We start from the raw sequence: 20,342 nt of genomic DNA on the forward strand, positions 1-20,342 counted from the left end.
ACCTTTTTATATAGTGTTCACTCACCTTTTTTATTTTGTTAATTAGCATTTACCCATTATTGTGTTCCTAGCGTTGAAAATGCTCAGAAGACTTCTTGATCGGAGTTCTAATTGTGCCTACCTTTGCTAACGAGTTGAATCATGAATGATTCATGTATGCTCGTTATGTTCACCAGCTGCCTTGGATTTGCCTTGTTAGCAGCACATTCATTCACCACTCTGTCCAACGAGAAACTCTGCCCGTGACAGGCCGAGAGGTAAAACAAACATCCTCAGCCCAGACCTACAGTGGTAAATGGCAGAGTGGGATTTTTTTTTTTAATCCCTTGACTCCTTCCGTGTCAACAGACATTCCCCAAATAAAAATAAAAACTGACTCTCGGAGAATGAGTTTACAACTGGTAAATAGTTGCTGATATTTCAGTCAGATGTCTAGCTCGATAGTTATCTCAAGGGCTCCAGCTATAGCTTGCTGGCTAGAAGGATGAAGTTAGCTTCTAACGTTGAACAGAGCATGACCTCAGCAGGAGCAGTTGACTAAAATGAAGCTAGCTATAATCAAAGGATGGGCTATAAATTCTCATAACAAAATACATTTTCTTTACCGAGAGTAGTGAGATAGACAGTGATGAGTCAGGCTGCAATGAAGGAGGCAAAAGAGATGCACAGAGAGAGGAAGCATTGAAGCAAGCAGGGAGAGAGGTTTGTAGTACAGTGGTTCCCAAACTTGGGGTCCTTGACCCATGTTGGGTCCCCTAAAATGTAAATAGGGTCTCATGAGATAATCTTTAATGTTATGAAACACAATAACTTGTTTCTCTTCAAATGGGTATAGGATACAACATTTTAGAGGCAACTAAGGGCCTTTTACACTGTTAAAATTCACTTTCATGTCATTGTGTTGGGAGAGCCTACGGGACCTAACATTTAGTGAAATATATAGAGAATTTTAATATAAAGACTATTTAATATTATTATAATGTGCACTGAACAAAAATATAAACACAACATGCAACAATTTCAAAGATTTTACTGACTTACAATTTGTGTAAGGATATCAGTCAACATCATCAGTACTGACATATAACTCATGTATGTAGTAAATAAGTAGTGAAACACGTATTATTGAGTAGAACTTGTAAGGTAGTGATGAATGGTAGGTATTATTATTTTTTTTTACAAGATTGTGGCAATATACTGCTATCTGGTGGTGACTAGAACAATTGCATAATAGGAACTATTACAAATGGATGGTCCTTGAAAATAAATACTAGTACTTGAAAATGTACTTGAAAGTCCTTGAATTTGACTTGCCATTGTCTGTACGAACCCCGTAAATGTATGATGGACATCCGCAAATGAATGCATATCACATGAAACATAAAGTATCATGCTAAATGGTTTGTCCTGGATTTACTATCAAAACAATACAAAATCCTCTGAGACCAGGTTGCAACCTTTGATCTACACCTCTACCATTTCACAAACACAGGCATAAAATGCAGATATCTTTAATTTGTTTTGTTAATAACTACCACTTAATTCATATACACATACAGCATATTTAATAAATGTAGTTATATAGTTTCTTTAGTGAGCGGAGACCATTGCTGCATCTCTAGAGCCCCCTCTGAAATATTGTAATTAGTAATGCATTTTAGTCATTTAGCAGACACTCGTATCCAGAATGACTTACAGTAGTGAGTGCATACATTTTCGTGCTGGTCCCCCCCGTGGGAATCGAACCCACAGCCCTGGCGTGGCAAGTACATGGGACCATAATGTATGTGGGCTACTTCATATAACCATAAGTCAATGATATTGACTTATAGAATAATAGATGAGTGCACATGCTAAGCTGTGCAAAAGGACCATGGTCAGCTAGCTAGTCAACAAATGACAGGACATTTATATAATTAGCCTAATTGTCTTAATTGGAAATTCATTCCAGATAGTTTTTGGAAACACTATGGGTTGTTTCCCAGAGACAGATCGAGCCTTGTCCTGGACCGAAAAGCAAACTCAATTGAGAATCTACATTGAAGGTGCTTTTTATATAATAATAATATATGCCATTTAGCAGATGCTTTTATCCAAAGCGACTTAAGTCATGCATGCATACAGTATATTTTATGTATGGGTGGTCCCGGGAATCAAACTCACTATCCTGGCGTTGCAACTGCCAACTGAGCTACAGTGGACTAGATTTAGCCTAATCTCACATGAGGTTGGTGGCACCTTCATTGGGGAGGACGGGCTTGTGGTAATGGCAGTAGCAGAATAGGTGGAATGGTATCAAAAACATGGTTTCCATGTGTTTGATGCCATTCCATTTGCTCCATTCAGGCCATTATTATGAGCTGTCCTCCCCTCAGCAGCCTCCTGTGCCTAATCTGTGTCTGGAAAACCAGTCCTTTTGAGTGTGTTAAATGCAAGCCTACAATATTATATGTGGTATTTACTCTTTTATAAAGAGAGCTTCTTCAACCGCCTGTCATTTCACAATGAATAATCTTCTGAGAGAAATGTAAAGTGCATTGTGATGGTAGGGCTGTGTGTTCGGTTGTTTGTTCTTCCAATCATAATATATTTGTTTGTTGTAGCCTAATTCTATTCTACCGTGCAGGTTAGAACTAGCCTGGCTGCCAGTCTGTTTCTGCTCTCTTGTCATGTCTGGCACCCAGGATAAACAACATGTTAATATCCATACATACAGGAGTACAATAGGACCAAACAATATTATGACAGACTTAAAGGTGATAAAGTATACACCACGAACACAAAATATAAAAGCACAATTGTTCATCAGCCACATGTAGATTATGTCCCTTTCAAACATTTGTCCTTGTATTGAAACAGCGAGGATGAGTTTGGTTGGCAAAAATGTCTTGGACCAAGGATAGGCATCTAGTGTATAGCCTCAATTCCAGACTTCCTTATGACTAATGAGACTTGGGAGTATGGTAATGTAAGACTTGATCCTTTAAGACTTCCTTGATCATAATCATTACTGTGTTGTGCAGCCTGATTGCCCTTGTGCTTCTGTCTCAATCCACTTCTTCTCAATTTCTACCTATAAAAAGGACAGACCGATACGGTTCAGTTTCATTAGATATGGAATAATCACTATAGCATGACAACGATAGAAGATTTTGCTACACTACAGCACATGCCTAGCCTGGTCCTATAGTGTAAGGTCAGCTGGTGTCACAGTAATAACTACAGTATAAAAAATACCCTGCACCCTTAATCACAAAGCATGATTCTGCTTGGGAAATAGATTGAAATAGAGTCTACAACAGCATTATAGATATTAAACAGCAAAAAAATACTAAACATTATAGATATTAAACTTAACTAATAATATCTCAGGCCTTACCTGACAATAATAGTGGGTCCTACTGGTGACATGTTTCTGAGGCTGAATGTCACTCTCTGTGCCCAGTGACGTCACTCTGGTCTGTGAAACCACGGCCCCCACCATGTCACACTCCATTGTGACAAACGGGTACCAGTCACTGGGGATCTCCTGGTCTGAACCAAGCTCTAACTTACAGGAGAAGGTATGGGGATGGTCCACTGCTGTGAGGTAAAAAGGAGAATGTGTAGTTAGCAATCTATACCACTTGGGGGAACACTATGAGCAGAATCTGAAAGATACATGTTTCCATCCTCTGGCACAATGCAAACAAATCACTAACATCAGTCAATTGGAATGTAATATTTAGCCAAGCAATAGTTTAACAAACCATAATACTATAAATAATATGTATTGTAGCTAAACTGATTAGGGAACATAAGTTACAATTCACATAGACTATTTGGAAACCTATTTCGGTAAGTTGTAATTATAACATGTAAAATAAAGCCAATATTGTCAGAATAAACCAGCATTCCATATGAAAATAGATCAATAGACCGCCATCATCAATAGACAGCCAAACTCTTCCTTAGTCCTTACCCATGTTCTTAGCAGGCAGTCTGTCGATCCTCCACACTATGGCTGAGTACACATTCTCATACTTGACCGTCCCCACGGTAACCTGCATGACTGGCTGTGACTCTGAAGCGCTGACTGACCCCAGACAAGCGTTCCGGTTCATCCTGGCCGTCAGTGACTTACGTCGTAGCAACGTCACTGTACGCGACACCTTCACCCAGTCCCCCGGTACCGGCACACGGATCAGGACATTCTCGCAGAGTGGCTGAGTCTCCGACACGCTGATAAATGACGGGAAGATGGCTGACATGTTGAGAAAGGCTTGGAGTTCCACGTAGGCCCCTTGGACAGTCACCACAGCTTTGACGGAGAAGGGCAGCTCGGTACTTCCCAGGGCTAATGTCTTGTAGCGCATCAGTTCTACTCTACAGGCGTCCGGAGGAGAGAACTTGAGCAGCCGAGACCTGTGGAACTCTAAGTCGTTGATGCACTTGTGGAAGTGGCAGTCACTGATCTCCATCCAGCCCTCCAGGAGGTCATCCTGAAAGACCACAATGGCAATAGACATATCTTGATTTCTTTTGGTCATCCTGGATGATTTTACTCATGTTAAAATTGTATGTTTGTGTTGATGGGTGTTAAGATTGTGCATTGATGTGTGTGTTCAAATTGTATGTTTAGTTGTTATGCATGTTAAAATGTTGTTTGTGTGTTGATATGCATGTTAAGAAACTAATACTAAACCTCCTCGGAGCCAGAGCCATAGCTGGCGTCGAAGCGGAGAAGCCCCAAGTCGTTGAGAGCCAGGAAGCACTCCCCTGGGCCATTGAGGAACGCCAGGCAGTGGATCCTCGTCATGGCCGCCCGGTCCATCAATACACCGTCCTTGAAAAATGTATCCTCTGATTTTAGCAAATGAGAGGTGGAGTGGCAAAAAGGATCCCCAAGGGGCATGCAATATATACAAAATAGGAGGTAGGGAATCATTTTCATGTGAAAGATTTTAGGAAAAGACATTCATAGAAATGTATACCCTTATTATTTAGGCTTTCAATGTGTTATATAATAAGTAACAGCAATTAATAAAATCGTTTTTAATAACGCCTGATTTTAAGAACCTGTAATGTATAGCAACCCCAGGTGTAAAATAGTAAATAACTGCTACTTCTCAGAGAGAAGTATGGCTGAAAATGCATAACATTGATCTAAAATTTACCCTAGAAATAGTACTGTTAGGAGATCTGGATAGACCGGGTCAGTCTATTACTAATATACTAACACTCTTGGTAAACGTATATATCTTCAACTCGCAATCTGTGGATTCTATTCGATTAGATCGATTGAAATTGTATGTTAAACATCACAGCATAGTTGAAAGATATGTGGCGTAGAAATCCAAACAGGGTGGCCAGCAGAGATGGATGGGATGTGGAATTGGAGACAAGTGGGAGTGGAGTTGCTGGGCGGGAGATAGAATGATAGTCAAAGATAAAAGTCAAAAAATAAAGTCAAAATAAAACATAATAAAAAGAATGACACTGAGGGGCAGTGTTTTTACAGCTAATGCCGGTTTGCCAGAGGCTGATGCCATGCAGGTGTTTGTACACATCCATATACACACACTCTCATTCAATACACACATGTAAATAGTGCCAGACATGCACTCAAACAAACAGTTGGCCTTGCTGTTATGATTTTAGTTGTCCTTTGATGTCCTTTTTTTTGCATTGTTTTCTGTTTTCCTTTTTGTCTTTTTTGTCTTTAGTTAATATTCTTGGTTGTTGGCGCATTGGAGGGCTTCTTGGGGGTGGGGAATGGAATTCATTAATTTTTTTATTATTGGGGGGGTGTGGGAGGGGTCTCGGATTGTTGAGGGGCAGCTATTGGGGAACTGTGGGGGGGGGGGTCTTAGAGGATTCGTGTCCCTGTTTTTTGCCTTGTGAGAGATCTGTCGACATGCTCTTGTGCAGGGCATTGACCCTGGATGCTTCTGTGTGTCGCCCTGAATGGGAGTCTGTTGGATGAATGACTGGTATGATGTCGTTGTTGAGTGGCTTCACTGCAAGTATATTGTATGTTTTGGATATTCTTTTTTTTTAAATGTAAAAAATTCAAAGAACATGTAATAATGCTGAAATACCAATGAACTACACTAGCAAAGTTACATTTCCTGACCAAAATGTGTGTGCTTGCGCCAACTGTCTTACAGTAGTTGTATGGTAGTGGAAGAAGAAGTACATGCACCTTGTCCAGCTGCACCCAGAGGTGGTCTGTGATCTGCAGTGTCATCTCCTGTTCGTCGTAGTGCCGTTTCTGCAACAACGGCGGCGCCAGCCTGAGAAGCTCCTCCTCCATAGTTTCGAAAAGGTCCTCCATGTCGCCGTGTTCCGTGGTTCCAAACTTCAGCAGCTGCTCCACCTCTGCCTCGTGGGACACCTCCAGCTTCAAATCAAACTTTATGCATTTAAAATCACGACACACAGTAAAACAATATGATGACATCTATAACAGTAATATCATTGATTGATTAAACGCCAAGCTACAAAAGGTGTGTTTTAAATGTGATTTAAAAACCTCAATTGTGCCTCCCCCCACATTACCTTGGGGTGGTAGCGCTTCTTCTCTGTGTAAGACACGTGCTCCACCTTAACTGTCTGAATCTTGCGAGGCTCTCCATTGCTTTCTAGCTTGAGATCTGACAACCTGCAGTGAGGCTGCAGCTGGAACTCTTTGAAGGGCTTCTCCAGTCCTTTCTCATAGTACATCTGGAGCACACCTCCAGACAGCAGACGCAGGTAAATGGGGCCCCACTGTCGGGACGACATTCGGTTTTTCTTCTCTGGGATCCTCAGCATTAAAGACCAGCCGTCTCTCTTCTCGCTACGGAACAGACCGTGAGAGACAAAGGCTGGGGATGGTCCCTCCTCGGCTGCCTTCCTGTCTCTTACTCCTCTCCTCTCCCCCCTCTCCATCCCTACTCCTTCCTCTGTGTCATTGTCTTCCTCGGCCCGCAGGCCCTCCAGCTTGTGGCAGATGTAGGAGTAGGAGCTCTGGAGGTGGTCTGGTCGAGGAGGCTCGTTGCCGTCTTTCGTCCGAATGAAGAAGCGAGGCAGACTAGAACCTCCAGCCTCGGAGTCGGAAGATGAGCTCCCAGAGTCCACGCTATGCCCACCAGCCCCCTCCCAGAATGGGTTGAAATGTCCCGGGTCCCCCTGAAAGGAGGGGAAGGTACTGGGGCCATCGGAGACAGAGATGTCACCCTGGAGATGTGTGGTGGTGCCGGTAGTGGTGGCCTGGTCTGGGCCAGGGGGAGAAGAAGAATAAGGCACAGAGGCAGAGGATGAACTGGAAAAACTACTGAAAAAATCCTGCTGATCCCAGGGCCTGCAATGGAAAGGTAACGCGCCGGTAGGAGGAACCTCCCTCACCGGAGTGCAAAGAGGAGTGTTGCAGGGCACACAGGAACTTCCATTGAGGTTAAAGTGCATTGGAGGGGAGCTGGATTCAAGGGAACTGCTGAAGATCCAGGATGGATCTCCCACTGGGGGCAGTATCAGCTTTAGTCCATTGGGACGGGGGATTGTCTTTAACCCTGTCGTTGTCACACTACCTGGGGCTGTCTTCAGGGGTGTAGAGGCAAAGGAAGGGGGTGAACTTGTCTTTGCCCCTGGTGACTTCAGGGGTGTTGCGGCCAACTTTGTCCCACTCTCTGGGATCTTCAAGGGGGTTGAGGCAAAAGAAGGAGACGTAGACGTTCTCCCCTCATCCTCGAAGGTCACCCAGTTTGGATTGTTCACAGAGCACATGGCTTTGGTTGTTTGGTGTCAAGGTTCAAGACAGCACTTCCTGCTTCTGTTGTTGGCGTTATCCTCAGACTCTGCCACAGGGGTCTTCCCTGCTGAAACACTGAACAGAACATAGTCATAGATTAGAACACACAGAGTATCAGAAAATAATATTTTTCTGTAGAATCTACAGTTATTATATATTGATGCATTTGCTTTGAAAGATATCAGTTATCTCTTGTGTACACCGAGAAATGACCCTACAGTGTCCCCTTGTGAGCATTCTGGCCTAAGAGACATCTATAGTTAGTGTTGCCAGATAGGGTCGTTTCATGGGCTACTTTTAGTAGATTGGAGGGGGATTTTTGCTCAGATTCACCTGAAAAGTGTCATGAAAATCTGGCAACACAGTGCAGTTAAATGATGTCCCCTCTCAGCCACTCGGCAACATTAAATTTCCCACATGACTGTTGGTTTAATTATTTAATAGCTGGTGTGTTGGTATGTTGGCGTGTTTCTTTTTTCCTTTTTATTTGTGGCAATTCAGCAACTGGCTCCATGTGGTAATATTTACAATAATGCTCTTTGTGCTAGGAGTAAATTCAAGTAAAATACATGAGGGGAGGAAAAAATATAGTACAACTCTTTGCTGTGTCTAAGTGTCTTGTCACCAGTCAACCACACACACTCCATGTGTTCTCTCACTGGAATTGAGTAGGATAAATATAGAAACACTGAATATGCTAGTGGACACTGCTGAGTAACATTTGGCTAAACGCTACAGCTGCAGCCTTGTTGAATGAAAATGCAGAGAGGTACAGCTCTGCTCTGTCAGCCACTACCAGAGGAATTGTGGTCAATTTCAATTTGGGTTGAACTTCAGGCGTCAGCGCCCTCCTATTCAAAGGTGGTGAAATTTGGAATAAAGTGGAGTTGGAATAAAATGTAGGGTTTTGGAATTTGTAGATAAATTGTGTTGGATGAAAATACCATGCTCTGGTAGGAAATGTAGAAGACGGAACTGAAATGGGATTGGTTGGAGGGGAACCCAAAGCCTGGGTAGGATTCAGGAAACGTGTCACTGGCACTCGAGCAGAGAACCAATCATCCTCTTTATTCTGCATCAGTAAGAAGCCATCTGTGATAACTAGGCTGTGGAACACTGGAACAGCTGGTGTGAGGGTTCTGGATTATTTAACAGCTGGTGAGACATGAGGCACAGACACTCCTGTGCTGTGGTGTAATGGGAACTGGAAAATCCAAGCATAATGAATGTCCTCATAGGACTTAGTTAGTTACACCTCCATATATATAAATCGGACAATTTTTTAAATTTATTTGTAATTAATGACAATTACAACAATACTGAATGAACACTTATTTTAACTTAATATAATACATCAATAAAATCAATTTAGCCTCATAAATAATGAAACATGTTAAATTTGGTTTAAATAATGCAAAAACAAAGTGTTGGAAAAGAAAGTAAAAGTGCAATATGTGCTATGTAAGAAAGTTAACGTTTAAGTTCCTTGCTCAGAACATGAGAACATATGAAAGCTGTTGGTTCCTTTTAACATGAGTCTTCAATATTCCCAGGTAAGAAGTTTTAGGTTGTAGTTATTATAGGACTATTTCTCTCTATACCATTTGTATTTCATATATCTTTGACTATAGGATGTTCTTATAGACACTTTAGTATTGCCAGTGTAACAGTATAGCTTCCATACCTCTCCTCGCGCCTACCTGGGCTCGAACCAGCAACACAACGACAACAGCCACCCTCGAAGCAGTGTTACTCATGCAGAGCAAGGGGAACAACTACTCCAAGTCTCAGAGCGAGTGATGTTTGAAACGCTATTAGCGCGCACCCCGCTAATTAGCTAGCCATTTCACATCACATCGTTACACCAGCCTAATCTCGGGAGTTGATAGGCTTGAAGTCAAATAGCAGAGCTGCTGGCAAAACGCATTAAAGTGCTGTTTGAATGAATGCTTATGAGCCTGCTGGTGCCTACCATCGCTCAGTCAGACTGCTCTATCAAATCATAGACTTAATTCTAACATAATAACACACTGAAATGCGAGCCTTAGGTCATTAATATGGTCGAATCTGGAAACTATCATCTCGAAAACAAGACATTTATTCTTTCAGTGAAATACGGAACCTTTCCTTATTTTATCTAATGGATGGCATCCTTCAGTCTAAATATTCCTGTTACATTGTACAACCTTCAATGTTATGTCATAATTACGTAGAATTCTGGCAAATTAGTTCGGTATGAGCCAGGCGGCCCAAGCTGTTGCATATATCCTGACTCTGCGTGCAATGAATTGCTGGCCCACACTGCTTGGGGCTGCAGGGTAGCCTAGTGGTTAGAGCGTTGGACAAGTAACCAGAAGGTTGCAAGTTCAAACCCCTGAGCTGACAAGGTACAAATCTGTCATTCTGCCCCTGAACAGGCAGTTAAACCCCCTGTTCCTAAGCTGTCATTGAAATTAAGAATTTGTTCTTAACTGACTTGCACGCAAGAGAAGTGACACAATTTCACCTGGTTAATATTGCCTCCTAACCCTGATTTCTTTTAGCTAAATATGCAGGTTTAAAAATATATCATCAACCATATGTAGTTATAACTAGTGATTATGATTGATTAAGTTTAATGCTAGCTAGCAACTTACCTTGGCTGCTTACTGCATTCGAGTAACAGGCGGGCTCCTCGTGAGGCAGGTGGTTAGAGCGTTGGACTAGTTAACCGTAAAATTGCAAGATTGAATCCCTGAGCTGACAAGATAAAAATCTGTCATTCTGCCCAGGGCAAGGCAGTTAATCCACCGTTCCTAGGCCATCATTGAAAATAAGAATGTGTTGACTTGCCTAGTTAAATAAAGGTTAAATAAAGGTGTAAAAAAAAACGGGAAATTTGGCATCCAAAATTACCGATATCTGATTGTTATGATTCCTTGAAATCGGCCCTAATTAATCGGCCATTCTGATTAATCGGTCGAACCCTAGTTGGAACATTGCTGCAGGGAATTGTTTCCATTCAGCCACAAGAGCAGTAGTGAGGTCGGGCGCTGATGTTGAGTGATTAGGTCTGGCTCGCAGTCGGCATTCCAATTCATCCCAAAGGTGTTTGATGGGTTGGAGGTCAGGGCTCTGTGCAGGCCAGTCAAGTTCTTCCACACCAATCTCGACAAACCATTTCTGTATGGACCTCGCTTTGTGCACAGGGGCATTGTCATGCTGAAATAAGAAAGGACCTTCTCCAGATTGTTGCCACAAAGTTGGAAGCACAGAATCGTCTAGAATGTCATTGTATGCTGCAGCATTAAGATTTCCTTTCACTGGAACTACGGGGCCGAACCATGAAAAACAGCCCCAGACCAGTATTCCTCCTCCACCAACCTTTACAGTTGACACTATGCATTCGGGCAGGTGGTGTTTTCTTGGCATCCGCAAACCCAGATTTGTCCGTTGGACTGCCAGATGGTGAAGCGTGATTCATCAAGCCAGAAAATGTGTTTCTAATGAGTCCAATGGCGCAAGCTTTACACCATTCCAGCTGACACTTGGCATGGCGCATGATGATCTTAGGCTTGTGTGCGGCTGCTCGGCCATGGAAACCCATTCCATGAAGCTCTTGACAAACATTTCTTGTGCTGACGTTGCTTCCAGAGGCTGTTTGGAGCTCGTTAGTGAGTGTTGCAACTGAGGACAGACGATTTGTATGCTCTTCAGCACTCTGCGCTCCCGTTCTGTGAGCTTGTGTGGCCTACCACTTCGTGGCTGAACTGTTGTCGCTCCTAAACGTTTTCACTTTACAATTACAGCACTTACAGTTGACCAGGGCAGTTCTAGCAGGGCATAAATTTGACAGACTTTTTGGAAAGGTGTTATCCTATGACGGTGCCGTGCTGAAAGTCAATGGGCTCTTCAGTAAGGCCATTCTACTGCCAATGTTTGTCTATGGAGATTGCATAGCGGTGTGGTCTATTTTTAAAGACCTGTCAGCAACGGGTGTGGCTGAAATAGTCAAATACACTAATTGGAAGGGGTGTCCACATACTTTTGTACATATGTGTACTGTAAACCTCATTCCCAGACTAATTGCTAGAGAAAGAGCCGGATGGTGGAAAAATCTAATACAATGGTTACTGCATAGCCTATTATGTGGTAGCAGTTTCTTACGAGCTGTGGAAATATAGCCTGGTCCCAGATCTGATTTGCAAGACATCACTGACAGATCTGGGACCAGGCAATTCAAAATATAGGCTAGTACATTATCCTGAGCTCTGATGTCATTCATGTCCTCCACCCTAGCCTCGACCCCAGCTGTTAAAGATTTCCAAGTTAGAGAATATGGCAGAATGGAGAGCAGTTACGCTGTAATCAACATACCATCTAGCAATTGATTCCCAGTCAACCTCAGCAGCCAATTGTGCCTTGGCTGTGACACGCTGGCAACACTGCTCTTGCCAGCAGCAGCAGCAGCAATGACAGTAGTAACACCCAGACAGAGGCAGATCAACTGGTTTCAATCTGTATCTGTCACAGCCACCGACCTCACCACAGAGATAGAGGCCTAACTTACATTACATTTACCACAGTCAATTGGTTAAATATAATAGGGCAAGTTTCCCTTGATGCTATAATGAAGTATATGAATAGAGCTCAGGGGCTGTAGGAACCCAAGGTAGCATCTCAGAGTAGGAATGCTGATCTAGGATCAGTTTTTCATTTTAGATCATAATGAATCAACGGGTGTATTTACTTTACAAATAATTTCCTGCAATTCTACAGTTAGACATTACTTAAAATACCCCTCTCGAGGCATAATAAGGGGTATATGGAGGGGTATTTTGAAAACACAGTATAAGTGGAAAGAAAACCGCTAACTTCCTGCATTTCAACACGTTTTACTATGGGGCAGAGAAAAAAGTTTGCTGTTTTATAGCTGATCTCATGCTATTCACCACATTTTGTCATGAGGATTAGACATAATTTTGTAGTTTTAAAGTTAATTTCCTTCTACTCATTTTGCCATGAGACAGAGGCAATGTTGCAGTTTTCAAGTAACTTTCCAGTGAAAATCTCACTTTTAAAAGTTAATATTCTCTTAACTCATACCCAAATAATGTTGTTGACTCCTCTTATACTCGTGGTTTGTGGCCAGCGCATAAATTGGGAGGGGAAAAATCACTTCAAAAGCCCCACCTCCAACGTGTATCTCAAACAGACCATTTCAAAAATGCTTGCTATCTCCTCAGAAGATGATGTCATCCTCCTGAGCAGGATGAGCTGGCCAATCAGCGGTCTACTAATATTTTTTATGACCACTATATACGCCCACACCATTCTGTTGTTGGGGTTCGCCCACACCATTCTGTTATTGGGGTTCGCCCACACCATTCTGTTGTTGGGGTTCGCCCACACCATTCTGTTGTTGGGGTTCGCCCACACTATTCTGTTGTTGGGGTTCACCCACACCATTCTGTTGTTGGGGTTCACCCACACCATTCTGTTGTTGGGCTTCGCCACATCATTCTGTTGTTGGGGTTCACCCACACCATTCTGTTGTTGGGCTTCGCCCACACCATTCTGTTGTTGAGGTTCGCCCCACCATTCTGTTGTTGGGGTTCACCCACACCATTCTGTTGTTGGGCTTCGCCCCACCATTCTGTTGTTGGGGTTCACCCACACCATTCTGTTGTTGGGCTTCGCCACATCATTCTGTTGTTGAGGTACACCCACACCATTCTGTTGTTGGGGTTCGCCCACACCATTCTGTTGTTGAGGTACACCCACACCATTCCTACACAGAAAAGCTGCTTTTGAACATACTTAATTACAATTTTTTTGTAAGAAAACTATTTTACTCATATTGTAGTTATGTCATATTTCATATTTCATATGTAAATATGTCATATTTCATAGAAATCTGGAAACACTGAACAGTTACTTCAAAGGTTGACTTTGGGCAAAAACAACTCCTTTTAAACTGTATAACTGATCAATGAACCATCATACCAGGTCATTTAATGATTAAAAACAAAAAAAAGTTATTTGGCTACAGAAGTGTAATTTCTTACTGATTTCTACAGCTTCCACCAAAAAACAAATCCTGTGAAATAACATCAACACATACTGGAGAAGTGGCTAGCTTAGCTAACAAACTAGCTACATCGGTCGTGGCTTGTATGAGAGCTGGGTCATTAATATGAGGACCATCCTCTCCCTCCTTCTTATGGACTCACTGAAATGTGGTTTGATCTAGCAGTGCTTCAATAGCCTTGTAGACGACAGGCTAAGTGGGCAATGGATCCAATGGATCCAGCAGTGCTTCAGCCTTAAAGCCACATTCTGGAATTGTCATTTAAATGAAAGGTTACTAAATCTACAAAGGCAGAAAAGAACAGACATTCTAATCATTCCTAAGGGACAGAGCAGCATGCACACAGGAAATACCAGCCTACTCTACTGCTTCTGCACACACACACACCACACACACATACACACACACACACACACACACACACACACACACACAGAGAAAACATCAACTCAATGTCAGTCTCTGTCAATGGGTTCACATACACTGTAAATGACAGTGATTACACTGTACACTACCGTTCAAGAGTTTGGGGTCACATAGAGAAAAAAAGCACATTTTTCTCCATTAAAATAACATCAAATTGATCAGAAATACAGTGTAGGCATTGATCAGAAATACATTGTAGGCATTGTTAATGTTGTAAATGACTATTGTAGCTGGAAACGGCAGATTTTTTATGGAATATCTACATAGGCGTACAGAGGCCCATTATCAGCAACCATCACTCCTGTGTTCCAATGGCATGTTGTGTTAGTTAATTATTAGAAGACCTGTTTGCAATTGTTAGCACAGCTGAAATCTATTGTTCTGATTAAAAAGCCAATAAAACTGACCTTTAAACTAGTTGAGTATCTGGATCATCAACATTTTTGGGTTCGATTACAGGCTCAAAATGGCTAGAAACAAAGACCTTTCTTCTGAAACTCGTTAGCCTTCATTTCTCAGAACAAGAATAGACTGACGAGCTTCAGAAGAAAGTGCTTTGTTTCTGGCCATTTTGAGCCTGTAATCGAACCCACAAATGCTGATGCTCCAGATACTCAACTAGTCGAAAGAATGGCGAGTTGAATTGCTTCTTTAATCAGAACAACAGTTTTCAGCTGTACTAACATAATTGCAAAAGGGTTTTCTAATGATCAATTAGCCTTTAAAAATGATAAACGTTGATTAGCTAACACAGAGTGCCATTGGAACACAAGAGTGATGGTTGCTCATATGGGCCTATGTAGATAGTCCATAAAAAATCTGCCATTTCCAGCTACAATAGTCATTTACAACATTAGCAATGTCTACACAGTATGTCTGATCAATTTGATGTTATTTTAATGGACAAAAAAATAGCTTTTCTTTCAAAAACAAGGAAATTTCTAAGTGACCCCAAATTTTTGAACTGTACTGTACATGTCACTCAGGTTTGGTTGCTCATGTCAGCTGATTTACGATTTGAAGCCCAAACTTTTAGGGTTAGGGACACCAATTAAGCCTAATCTGGGACTAAAAAGCATTTTAAATGGAATTTCTCCATTGAGCTTGCTTTTTAGGCATGGTTTCCCGGACACAAAATGTAATCTGTGTCCGGAAACCATCCCTCACTCTATGAAACTCTTTTGTCGGCATGTAGCCTAGTGGTTAAGATAGTTGGGTCAGTAACCGAAAGTTCACTGGTTGAATCCCCGAACTGACTAGGTGAAAAATCTGTCTGTGCCCTTGAGCAAGGCACTTAACCCTAATTGCTCATGTAAGTCACTCTGGATAAAAGTGTCTGCTAAATGAATCAAATATAAATGATGTAAGGGCAAGCATGCTCAGGGGTCTAATAACTAAATAAGAGGTATATGTTCATAATGTTTGCATGTTATGATCGCTCGCTTTCCAGTAATGTTTGTCTCACATGATATAAATCATCCTTTTATAATGACTTGAAGTGGGAGAAAGACAGCCCTTGTCCCCATGAATCAAGATATAGGGAGACGCCAAGTTCAAAGCACCTACAAGATAGCTATGGAACTTTTTAACTCTAGGTTATGTATTTTCTGGCAGAGACTCTTTCCAAACAGTCACAAGACAATGACTTGATGAGTGAGAGACAAAAAAGCCACATTTAGAAAAGAGATGTGACTTCCCTTGTTAAATAAAGAACCGTCTCGTTGTCTAGTCTTTAAAACTGTCAGACGCTTGCTGCAGAAGTGAGTTGAGTGAGTCACGACAGATTTATTTTCTTACTTGATCCTTAGCTATTCCTACTTGCATCCATAGCTTTGTCTATGAATTATTTGAGAGTGGTAACATTTCTCCAGTCCCATCATTCAGTTGTTTATCAAAACAAGTGGTCATATTCCAGATTGCCCCTTTGAAGGTTGTCATCGTGACCTTATTTGACGTGTTCAGCCAGTGGAAATGTACATGAATGCATATTCGACTACTGTCTTCTTGAGCATTTTACAGTATCGTATTTGCTTCCAAACTTTGACAGAATACTTAATAGCAGAATAAACAATGTAATCTGGAATCAAATACTCCCTGCTGTGACTAAAGAAGAGATTCATGCCCCCTACAAGTACTGCTATGCCCTGCTATTCCCCCTGCTACTGTGCTGAATTCAGGCATTTGAACAGGGAATAAAATATAGAGTCCCTACAGTACCTTTGCAAAAACGGTGTCGTTTGTAAAGTTGTGGGCATTCTTATGATGTCTCCTTCCCATCTTGATTATGACCAAATGTAAACAAGAGTGTTGATGTAAACATAAGATAAACACACTATGATCTGTAGATCTTGATAATGCCTTTATAGCCATCAGTGATGACCCTGTGCTGACACCGTGTCCTCTAGATGTCCCACTGGCAACTTAGATCAGCATGGCTTGATTAGAACAAATCAATGACTTGATAAAAGGGCCAATCTGCAGGTCGAATGATAACAAAGGGGACACAGCTGAGGGATGGTGCTGAAGAAATGTAACCACTCAAACAGATCAGCTTTAATATTGCCGATATACTGAACAAAAATACAAACTCAACATTTAAAGTGTTGATCCCATGTTTCATGAGCTGAAATAAAAGATCCCAGAAATGTTCCATATGCAAAAAAAGCTATTTCTCGCAAGTTTTCTACACAAATTTGTTTACATCCCTTTTAGTGAGCCTTTGCCAAGATAATCAATCCACCAGACAGGTGTGGCATATTAAACAGCATGGTCATTACACAGGTGCACCTTGTGCTGGGGGCAATGAAAAGCCACTCTAAAATGTGCAGTTTTGTCACAATGCCACAGATGTCTCAAGTTTTGAGGGATCGTGCAATTGGCATGCTGACTGCAGGAATGTCCACCAGAGCTGTTGCCAGAGAATTTAATGAATTTAATGTTCATTTCTCTACCATAAGCTGCCTCCAATGTCATTTTAGCGAAATTGGCATGTAGTGACATGTACAGTGCCTCACGGTGGCATTGGGGTTATGGTATGGGTAGGCATAAGCTACAGACAACACACACAATTCGTTTTATCAATGACAATTTGAATGCACAGAGATACCGTGATGAGATCCTGTGGCCCATTCATCCACTACCATCACCTCATGTTTCAGCCTGATAATGCACGGCACCATTTCACAAGGATATGTACACAATTCCTGGAAGTTGAAAATGTCCCAGTTCTTCTATATCCTGCATACTCACTAGACATGTCCCCTACTAAGCATGTGTGGGAGGCTCTGGATTGACGTGTACGACAGCGTGTTCCAGTTCCCGACAATATCTAGCAACTTCGCACAGCCATTGAAGAGTGGGACAACATTCCACTGGCCACAATCAACAGCCTGATCAACTCTATGCAAAGGACATGTGTCGCGCTGCATGAGGCAAATGGTGGTCACACCAGATACTGACTGGTTTTCTGATCCAGAAGTAAACTAATGGACAAGAATACTTCTATTTACAGCTATTTTCCCTTATACCTATGGTACCTGTAGTTAAATAATTATACCTATTCCTAATTTCCTCTTCAAGTGCTTGATTTTCACCCATAACGGCCAATCCACCATCATTCTGATCTTAACCCCAACCCTCCGATGTCCACACATTAGCCCATCTTTCCCAGTATAATGCGATTTTGCAATTTCCTTTTGCAATACATCCCTCCATTTTACTATAATGTCTTACAACGGTCCTGAACCTCCCTAATTGTAAAATGTCTACCGATATTTCTCTAAAACTAAATACTTTACAGAAGAGTATAATGATAGTTCCCAGAGACTGATCGTGGTTTTTCAGATCCCCCTAACAATACAGTTTCCAGGTCCATCTGAACCCTGATATTATGACATAACCATTCCTGGACCTGACTCCAAAAGTGAGCAACCGATGGACAGTACCAGAAGATGTTTTCTATTGATTCTGTTTCCTCGTGGCAAAATCTACACAAGGCTGAGTTTTCAATGCCCCATATATATATCTAATATATTATATATATATATATATATATATATATATATATATATATATATATATATATATATATATATATATATATATATATATATATATATATATATATATATATATATCTAATATATATATATATATATAATATATATATATAATATATTATATATATATAAATATATATATATATAATATATTATATATATATATAATATATATATATAATATAAATATATATATATATACTATTTTTTTATTTTATTGTAAATGTAACCTTTATCTAACTAGGCAAGTCAGTTAAGATCAAATTCTTATTCACAATGACGGCCTACCCAGGCCAAACCCGGACGATGCTGGGCCAATTGTGCGCCAGCCTATTGGGACTCACAATCACGGCCGAATGTGATACAGCCTGGATTCAATCCAGGGACTGTAGTGACGCGTCTTGCACTGAGATGCAGTGATCTGACCGCTGTGCCACTCTGGAGCAAAGGATCTTCATTTGAGCCAGTTTGCTACAGCAGGAAAATAATCCAGCAGCATCAGGAAATATTATGTGGATTATAATTAATGACCATTTTTGTAGGGGTTGATGCATTTTTCAGAAGGGAACATTTCATATTGGAAATTACAAACTTCAGAAGCCTTTTAAAACCTCAAATAATGTTTCAAGTTAATACAAGTTAAAGATTTCCTGCATTTAAGGAAAGTAATCCTGCAACAGTGTGATGAAATTCAGATCCTAAATTACAACTGATATTGTTTATCAACCAATACATGTTTAGCAGGCACTATGTGTGGACACCATCCTGTTTAAAAGCGTCTCTGCTATAGCTGATGTATTGCTTTTGAGTGACATACGCCAAGTCTATGTCCAGTGTACAAGAATGTATTGTTGAGTGACGTCTGACCTAGTGGTTTGAAAATGGACATATAATGAGACAACAAAATGCTGAATTTTGGTCCTATCGCATCCTTCTGTGAAACGGTGCATAGCGACAATAGTTGTTTTTCCATGTTTTGCTACAACGCAGACTGCATTGGTCTCCGTAATAATTCAACCGTGCTGTGATCGTCCATGACTCATTACCGCCGGAGGAACTCTGGTCTCAACATCAGGACAGGAACGACGTTGTTTTCAATGCAATGCCACGAAATGAGAATGAGGCTATCCTACCAGCGTATTTGTTGTATTGTCATTCGACCTATGACTTTCGTTGTAGTTTGTCAGCAAAGAATATGACAGTTTTAAAATGGTTAATTATATGCTACCGTTATAAACGCAAAGTCCACTCGTTCAAGAAATATCAATGGCCATGATAGTCAAGATTGGCCACTAAGAATAAAATACATATTTTATAGAATAAACTTTGCACAGTGTGTGGTAACAAGTCCCCAAAATAGAAGTTAGCTATTGTTGTAGCCTTGCTTGCTTCTTCTACAGTAGGTTGTTTTGACGGAGCAATGAGATGGAAGTTGTCAATTGACTCTCTGGTGGAAACTTGCAACGAAACCAAAAAATACTCACGTTCTACACAAATCCCGAAATAACAACAATCAGGTCATGATTCTTATTTTCCGTTAAAACAGCAGAAATCCCAATATGCGAGGCCGAAAGGTTTCTCTCAAAATGGCAGAGGGAGAGAGAGAAAATGCAGCCGATTTGCTATCCCCTTTCAGCCCTCCCGTTAACGGGACGTCCCTGCTAGAGAAATGAAGTGGGGCGAGTGAAGGAATGAACCGAGGATGCCCATATTCTCCTCCCACATCTCATCTGGCCGAATGATGACGATGCTTTTGGTGTGACAGGGAGTTTGTTTTTGCCAATGTTATGAGTGTCCGGTGAAGTAGACAAAGCTTATGGTTTGGCTACAATAACACACACGATAAAACATCAGGCTGTATTGTTGCGAGCGCAAAGAGCCATTAGCATACATTACGAGTAGATAGCCTAGTTGGAAGCTTTATGAATGTAATATTTTTTGTTGATTTCCACCAACTAAGTAAAACGGTAATTAATAAGTAGTAAAGCACATTCTAGACATTCTGACTCTTTTTTTA

General features: G+C 41.2%; 1 protein-coding gene across 1 annotated transcript; it reads right to left on the minus strand.

Annotated features, from left to right (window-relative positions):
* Positions 1 to 1,013: 1,013 nt before the first annotated feature.
* Positions 1,014 to 20,034, minus strand: LOC135523503 (stonin-1-like). Its single transcript, XM_064950239.1, has 7 exons — positions 19,810 to 20,034; positions 6,541 to 7,846; positions 6,185 to 6,382; positions 4,685 to 4,825; positions 3,962 to 4,481; positions 3,380 to 3,582; positions 1,014 to 3,073 (listed from the first exon to the last, which is right to left on the minus strand). Exons 2-7 carry the CDS (start codon positions 7,744 to 7,746, stop codon positions 3,008 to 3,010), a joined length of 2,334 nt encoding a protein of 777 aa, XP_064806311.1. The 5' UTR covers positions 7,747 to 7,846; positions 19,810 to 20,034; the 3' UTR covers positions 1,014 to 3,007.
* Between the last annotated feature and the right edge of the window lie 308 nt (positions 20,035 to 20,342).

Source organism: Oncorhynchus masou, chromosome 31 (assembly GCF_036934945.1).
Source record: "Oncorhynchus masou masou isolate Uvic2021 chromosome 31, UVic_Omas_1.1, whole genome shotgun sequence".
NCBI classification, from domain to species: Eukaryota; Metazoa; Chordata; class Actinopteri; order Salmoniformes; family Salmonidae; genus Oncorhynchus; species Oncorhynchus masou.